This window comes from Aptenodytes forsteri, unplaced genomic scaffold (genome assembly GCF_000699145.1).
Source record: "Aptenodytes forsteri isolate BGI_AS27 unplaced genomic scaffold, ASM69914v1 Scaffold114, whole genome shotgun sequence".
In the NCBI taxonomy this organism is placed as follows: Eukaryota; Metazoa; Chordata; class Aves; order Sphenisciformes; family Spheniscidae; genus Aptenodytes; species Aptenodytes forsteri.
Window position 1 is genome coordinate 2,692,315 of NW_008795364.1, and position 8,441 is coordinate 2,700,755.

Consider the following 8,441-nt stretch of genomic DNA (forward strand, 5'->3'; position numbering starts at 1 on the left):
CCCAGGGAAGCGGTTGAGTCCCCATCCCTGGAGGTATTTAAAAGACGTGTAGATGTGGTGCTTAGGGACATGGTTTAGTGGTGGACTTGGCAGTGTTGGGTTAACAGTTGGACTCGATGATCTTCAAGGTCTTTTCCAACCTAAATGATTCTGTGAGTCTATGGAGCAGAGCCCAGGTACTTTGAGGGGATGTAGCCTTTATTGGTTGAGGGATGAAGCCTTTGTTAGTTGGGAAGGATGATGTTCATGGAGAAAAGTGCTTTTTTTTTCTCAATGTTCCATATTTATTTACTTCTTATCAGGTAAAACCCTGCACTGAATTCAGATTCCCTTCCCCAGTCCCCAATTTACAGATTTTTCTTATAGCACGTTGTTATAGAGTCAGACAGACATTTATAGCGAGATAGAGGGCTGGATTAAGCTATGCAGAATTGGCCAAGAGGTGCAAAGAGAGGTACAGAAATGCATCATTGAGAGTCCCGCTGTTTTCAGCAGAGCCCTGCCTCAGTTTTCCATACTACCCCTTTGATCTACAGTGTAGACAAGCTGTGTTTCCTGTTTCTCTTCTCTTCTGTATTGACCTGTTCACTGGCTTTAGCCTTAGAGTTAGCTTAGAGGGAACAGGGGTTGTCTTTTCAGTCTAGATTTTTAGAAAGTTTTCTGGTTCACATCTACAGTTCCTAAATATTAGGAAATAATTGGTAGTGAAATGCATCAGCTTCATTTATATAAAAATGCAGAGAATAAAGCAAATTATTTTCTATATAATTTAATTTATAGCTAGTCTATGGGTTGAATGAGGCAGGACTGGTATGGAAAAAAAATTATGCAATTGGTCTAATTAAAAACCTGCATCACAGTGAGTACTCCAAAGCCTTTCTGCATAGTTAATCGTCTAGAAGAGATGTCACGGCTAGTAAGCAGAAGAGAGAGATTTAAGGAGAGCAGGAGAAGAGATGTGATGTGTGCGGTCAGGACATAACATTCACTGCTAAAATTTCAGAGAAGCTATGATTTAGGATCATTTTCAGCTTTTAGGGGATCCAGCACGGAGCAGGGCACCAACAGGGTATAAAGTTACCTGAGCCATCCGTGGCCTTGGCTGTGAGTTCTGTGCTATGTCCCTCACTGAGGAGCGTCGTCACTGTCGTCTTAGTGTGTGTGTGGCTTTAGTTCTGCACCTTGGTGGATAAGTTCAGATTCAATGGTATCTTAAAACTGACCTTAGCAATTCCTTTAAGGACAGTGGACTAAAGTAGTGCTGACAGTAGTGCTAGCACCAAGGCAGTGATGCAGTGGGATGCAGGCTACAAGTCTGTGAGACCCCAACTCATCATCAAGTTCATAGTGACCCAGTAAACCCTCTGCTACTGTTCTACATTCTGCTGAATGCTGTTTTGCTTGTGCCATTTAACTCTTAGTAATCCATACTTTGCTTTTTAACTTCAAATATGTAACTAAGGAGAAAAAATTCTCCAGGTATTTAAAGGCCTCTATACCTAAGTATGTTGCGTATTTTAGGCCATGTGTCTGAAGTGGTTAGGTACCCCTGAGCTGTGAAAAAGGGCAGAAAATGGGGCATGGTGCTAAAAAGGCAGATGTAGTCCATTTAGTATGCAGAGCAGGCACTGTTAGAAACGTATTTTCAAAGGAAGGCACAATGTGTGTCTGCAAGCATGCATCAATCCAACTAAAAAAAATTTTGCCACCTTATGTTTGCCAAAGTGGTTGTGTTTTCCTTTCTTTGAAAGCTTGGCATTCATTGTGTTCAAACAACTTAGAGCTAGCTGCAGGATAAAGAACTGCCTGCTTAGCATGGATGAGGGCTTTCTGTGAGCTAAGCAAAAGAGGCAAGCTTAAAATCCTGGCACCTAATTTTAATGAAGTGTATCACGGGCAGCTGCAAGAATAGAGTCCACCAAACCAGTCCTTGGTGCTTGTCTTTAGTAAAGGAAGTGAGTGAGTCCCTCTGTAAAGTGCTACTCAGTAAGGGAATGTGGATCGAAATCAAATTATACCAAAGAGTATGATTAATTTAGCAGAGTAAAATTGGGGTAGCGCTGTGAGGAAATTAAGGTAGGTCGCTTTGTGCTTTACAATATAGCTTTGTGGTGCTACACAATATTGCATTGCATTGGTAGGTATAGCTTTTAGTAAAACTATTTGAAATTAAAAAATTCTCCAGGTATGCTAGGCCCTCCGTACCCACGTTTCTTAAGTGTTTTGAAGTCCATGTGTCTGGAGTGGCTAGGTAGCCCTGAGATGTAAAAAGGGGTAAGAAATGAGAGCCTGGTGTTAAAAAGGCAGATGGTGACATGTATAAACAAAAAGCAAAATTTGATTTTTGGAAATGATCAAGGTATTTAAGTTTTTGTTCTGATAGTTGCCGCGGTACGTTGGCATTTGCAGTTTCCAATTTGTTTAGCTAATGCTTTGTAAAAGCGTGATGGGATGTTTCAAATTATGTTAGCTCACGTGACCTGAAAGAACACCTCTTTTCACAAGTCTAGACAGAAGAGAGAACAGATGCAATGGTGCCTTGCTGGCCATACACCCACAGTCAGCGTATCGCTGCCCTAACAAGTTTCAGACTTTATTTAAAGAAAAAAAGCTACACTTTCACTCCTTGCAGCAAACCAAAACATCTTGTACAGTTTCTGTGACCAGCAATGGCATGTTCATGTATTTCAGTAGAGAGCTGAGGAAGTGGAGCGGTCTGACCGACGCAGCAGTTGTCAGTTCCTGATTTACAGGGATGGCTATCGGGCATTTTAGATGTAGTCCCTTCTCAGAATTGGATCATTTTTGGAAGAGTTGAAGTAAAATTAGTGCAGGCGGCCTCACTTACTGTGGAGTCCTGACCTTCATATGCTTTTATATTTGTTAGAGTTTCTGCAGGTAATGCAAACTACTGATGTGTCTCGTTAATAGCTGCCTGGAAAGCTGAAGTGGGAGAGCCTTTTTGGAGCTGAATAGTCTGCCGAGGCCTGTCAAATATCCGATGAAATACCCACTAACCTGTATTTGGTTAAGCAGCTTACAAATTCGTGGGCCTCGAGCCACAGAAAGCTTTGGACCCAACAACCACCTGATATTTAGTTTACTAATTTTTTTCAGGCTCCTGTTCGCCTGGTAAAATCACCTGAAACCAAATATGAAAGCCAAGGCACCCCTGCAACCTCATCATCACTGAGAAGCCCCATTATCTCTTGAAAGAGATAACTTAAGCACCTAATTTCTACAGAGGCTCCAGGCTATTCGGAGTCTCTGGTTAGGTGCTTCCTTGCGTCCCGTACTGAGGCCCGTAACCCTCAGGCATATGGGGGTTATAAATTTTGCCCTGTGAGCCTTGTGAGGCTTTCCTCTTAGAAATTTGTGGAGTTCATACATCAGGATGGCTAAGTCCAGGAAATAAACAGTTTGATCCCTTCGCTGAAAGTTCAAGGGCTGGGTCCAGCAGTCTAGGAGCAGAATAATTAGGATCTATTATCTCATGCGAACGGGATCTCCAAAAATTGCTTCTTTTCCTCCAAAAAAAGATTTGTGCACTGGTTTTCCTCAGAATGTTAGTCTCTGGCCCGAACAGTTGTGTGAGAATGCATGGAGGTGAAATACATGCATCACGCATATTAGAGGATATAAGCATAGGGCTTGTTGATAACCAATTCTTCTTTAATTGACCTGAAGAGTGCCATACTATGGAGAGCGTTATGAACTAATGATTAGATTCAAAGCTATTTGTGATTTAATGGTCACATCAAGTGCCAATAACCTTCTGCCCTGCTGTGTTTTTATGCTACTTTCACTGTCAGTGATGCTTAAAAAAAAAAAAATAAATAAACTGGCAGGTGGTGTACTCAGCAGTTTCCAGCACTGAACAAATGACTCAAATTAGTCATAGAGTGGAAATCAAAAATAGGAGCATTTTACCACTTGCTCAGGGGCACACCAAGGATGATGACCAGCAGGATCAGAATTATTTGCCCGAGCAGATTAGAAGTGCCGATGAGTAAGTCGTCATTACAGGGGCAGTTGCACCCTGGATGGTGCGAGACCTGCCAGCAGCTGTGGTCCCATCGAGGCAGGACTTTCAGCAGCAGGGGTGATCCTCGGCAGCTGGCACCACAAGTACAGGCTCTTTTGCTTGGCGTTCTTTGTTTCACATACTACGGTACGCAGCACAGCAGCCTTGCAGTACTTGGACTCGAATGCTTTTTGTCAGCTCCATCTGGTTTGTGGTGTTTACATAAAGCTCAAGGAGGAGGAGAGTCCCTTTGGAAATAAAGCTTACTGTTTCATTGCTCTCTTTCAAATGCCCAAAAGCAGTGCAAAATCTCTGGAGTGAAGGCCCTGCACCACCACAAAATACTTGTGGGATCCCTGGGTAGCTGCCAAAAGCCCTAGTTATTTGTAGGAGGCAATTGAGAATACTGCTGAAGTGTTAGCCTTCAAAAATGCATCAGAAGCGTTTTTACATCCATCACATGGCTACTGCTGAACTCTCCATGTATGGATGTTCTTATGATCCTATTTGCAAGCTGCCCTGGCTCAGCTGAGGGGGTGTTGGCTTCTTCTTGTCAAAGAGAGGAGTAGGCACTAGGAGGCCTGACTTCTTCAAAGGACACTCTGCGAAACACCTCTTCTTATGAGTTTCAGACTCAGTCTCTCTTTTTTATGAACTTTTTTAGATGAGTATCGGTTAAGCACTGAGAAATGCCCTGAAGCAGCTACTTATAAATCTCTAGTTTGATGTTAGGTATGACCTAAGTTACAGATTTCAGCGTGTGTGGATGGATGGATGGATAGCACATCTCAAAATCAATACACAGTCAGAACAGGTGTACATCAGAATATTTTCCAAACAGTCATTGACAGAGGAAGAAAAAGCACCAGAGTGTATTGAGGGATTTTCCTCCTCTTTTTTTTTCCTTAGGATATTAATGTATTAAGGTAGAAGCTTGCAGTGTCCAAGCAAGGAGGCTTTTTTTTTTTTTTTAACTAAAAGGCAGAGCCACCATTAAGAGAAAGAAATGCTTCTTTATTTATATTTATGGAAGTCAGCATAAGAAGATGGACAGCAATACAAATGCTGTGCCTGAAATTAAGTAAGTCCCGGTTCAACAAATTGAACATTATTTGCTTGCTTAACTCTTGTTCTTCGCCTGATTGACCAGAAAAAGCCCCTTGCTCTCCATGCTTAGCTCCAGCGCTGTACAAGGAGCCAGATGAATGGAAGGGGGCAGTTGTGCTACTTTGATGAATTGGCTATGTCCAGCACTGGAAGAAGGCTGTAGTTTGGATTGGCAGGTCTGAGAGCTCTTTGGCTGATTTTTATTATTCTGTCATCCCCTCCAATACAGCCTCTGTCATTATAGAAGGCTACAGCACCCCCCCAACCCAGCCTCTGTCATTATAGAAGGCTACAGCAAAAACATGTCGTTCTTCAGATGAATAAACATAAGTTGTGTTGAAAATCTACTGCTTTGAGGCATTGATAAGCAGGGTAAAGACCTCAACTTATCTGATGCCTTTATGTTGTCTTGCTTTTCTTCTTCATTTTAAAGTGCATTTATTATGTTAAAAACTAATTAAGAAGCCCAGCCTCTGTCATTATAGAAGGCTACAGCAAAAACATGTCGTTCTTCAGATGAATAAACATAAGTTGTGTTGAAAATCTACTGCTTTGAGGCATTGATAAGCAGGGTAAAGACCTCAACTTATCTGATGCCTTTATGTTGTCTTGCTTTTCTTCTTCATTTTAAAGTGCATTTATTATGTTAAAAACTAATTAAGAAGCAATACCTTAGAGAGCAATACTTTGAGAAGGAAAGCTGCCACATGTGAACAAGCATGTAAGATCCAAGAATTAAAGGGAAAATATAAATGTTTTGAGCCATACTGACAGCAGAAACTGAAAATACTGAGATCCTTTTTCATCAATATTTTAGACTTTTCAGATCAAAAAGAGAAAAAGGCCATATGCATTATGCAATGCATAATACAACTTTAAATTCAACGCATTGAATTAAATGAATTCCCAACTTCCTTGGGAAGTTGTCCTCAGTTTGGGTGAAATTTTTGGGAGTGACCTAATAGGCTGCAATAGTTGTCATGTTTCATAAAAAACAAAACAGACTGAGCAAAAAATAATAAACGATGAGAACAGCAAGGGACAGGAGTCCTCAAGTTATTCCTGTATACCTACAAGTGCACTGGAAGATTCGTAGATGCTGAGGCTAAAAGGGACCTGCTATCTAGTCTGACCTGCTGTAAATCACAGGCCAAAATATTTCACTCATTCTACACTCACTTCTGTATGTAATTTGCAGACATGTGGCCAGTTTTGATTTAAAGATATGAAAGCTGAGGAGAGCAGTCCTAACCAGACGCCCTGTCTTTCTTCAGTGTTTGATCCCGTGATTAACCATATCCACTGACTACAAATTTTAAAAAATGCGTGTTAATACAGATGTGTTTTTCAACTGCAAATGTTCAAGATAGCAGGCCTTGTTTTGCTCTCTAGTGCAGTGGGTTAGTGCTTGGTTACTACAGTGCTGTCCTAATTTACCAGCCAGGAACTAAGACTTCTGCCATTGCTGCTGAAAAGTCACCCAGTGTCACAGGAGCTCAGGCGAAGTCCAAGTGAAGCTCGTCGCGTGAGCCTGCGCTGCAGGAGCGCTTGCCACAGGAGCATCCCCGTGCCACTACATCCAGCCCTTGCATGCCTCTAGGCCTCACCGCTGACGCCTGCCTTTTGTTTCCCTTCACAGAAAATCCTGACCATGATCCCGACCGAGGAGGAGAAGCAAAAGATCCAGGAGGCACAGCTGGCGAACCCTGATGTCCCCCTGGGCAGCGCCGAGCAGTTCCTTCTCACCCTCTCCTCCATCAGTGAACTTTCCGCCAGGCTCCAGCTCTGGGCTTTCAAGATGGACTACGAGATAGTGGAAAAGGTGAGGGGAAAGCAGGGAGGCAGGGGTGGAGGCTATTCCAAGGCTTTGCTTAATCTTTCCCTGACCTTGTTGTTATACGAGCATATATTTTGAGGAAATGGTAAATGGGTCGCTTTTGTTCCAGTGGCCAACCAGGAAACAGCTAAAATGATCCTTCATAATCTGTTCCTTCTATAAAAGAAAATTAGAGATTATGTCTTCCTTCCTTTAATTAGGCAGTAATGATATTGGAACAAAGAAGAGGGCTAAATCCTTACCACATCTTCTCCAGATGTTGTTATTCAGGAAATTCTTACTTCAGAGCAGTAAAAATTTTTCTTCGGATAAAGATTGAATGAGGACTACAGTATTCAGCCTTACGTCATAAAATGAGAGTATTGATCTTGCATCCATTTGAACTAAGGAAAACACCATCCATTAAAGTTATTTCTGTTTATAACTCTCTTTCAAAGCTATAAACAAAAGATAAGACATCCTTCAGGGGTGCTCTTTTCAGTTCAGTCACAGACAGTTGTCGCTACCTTCTTCATGGATGGCATTTATTCAGAGAACACTATAATTGGGTTGTCTGTCATGTATGATGAATCACAGACAAAAATTTCAAAATGACAGCGTATAATTTTGGTGCAGAGGTGAAGCAGAATGAAACTGTGTAGGCGATTTCAGCTACTTGCTCACTTTCACAAGCTCTTTGAGCAATCTCAGCGCAGGAACATTCTTCTTGCTGCACTTCTCATGCATACCCCATGCATTGCTCTTCAGGCAGCTCTCTCCTGTATATATTAATTATGTATGTGTATCTGTGTGCATATGTGTATATTAAAAAATCGGTGTAACTTCGTGTGATACAGATTCTGAGAAGTGGGACATGCTTCTGAAAATGCCTTATGTTTACCTAGCCACAGTTATTTCACAAGTTATGCAATAGTGGATTGATTTGCAGATGATACTGTCAAGGTTACTCAACCTCTGTTTAATTTTCTTAGATTTTAGGAAATGCAGTCACACTAATATTCAGGATTTTTTAATTGTGACACTTTAGTCTTAGACATTTACATTTCTGACTCATAAAACATAAAATACTTGTATCTGGCCCGAATACTTTTTTGCCAGTTATTTTTTACTCTGGTACAGCTATTTACTCTGCTTTGAAGTTACCACAATGCTAAAGTGTTCCTTTCATGTGAGCTGAGTTAGCTGTAGCTGTTAATCTATGTCTATACCTAGAATTTCTAGCTTCCTCTCAATCAAAAAGTAACATTTGAAGCACTGCTAAAAGCTGATGAAATTCTGATAGTTTTCCTGTTGCTGGTCCTATAATGTTTATGCCACAAAGTTAATGAATTGCCAGCTAAAATCCATGTAGAATGGATGTTAGTATAAAAAGTCTCAAATACCTAAATTACTCAAAGAAGCGATAGCTGGAGTGAATCGTAGAATCATAGAATCATAGAATCATTGAGGTTGGAAAAGACCTCTAAGATCATC

The 8,441-nt window shown here is 41.2% G+C and overlaps 1 protein-coding gene across 1 annotated transcript in view; it reads left to right on the forward strand.

The window, feature by feature from the left end:
* The window catches only part of FHOD3 (formin homology 2 domain containing 3), a 467,442-nt gene that overhangs the window by 412,201 nt on the left and 46,800 nt on the right, over window positions 1-8,441 (forward strand). The window contains exon 22 of the mRNA XM_019472318.1: window positions 6,771-6,953. Within this exon, the coding sequence (XP_019327863.1) occupies window positions 6,771-6,953 (183 nt within the window). The remainder of the gene's footprint in view (window positions 1-6,770; window positions 6,954-8,441) is intronic.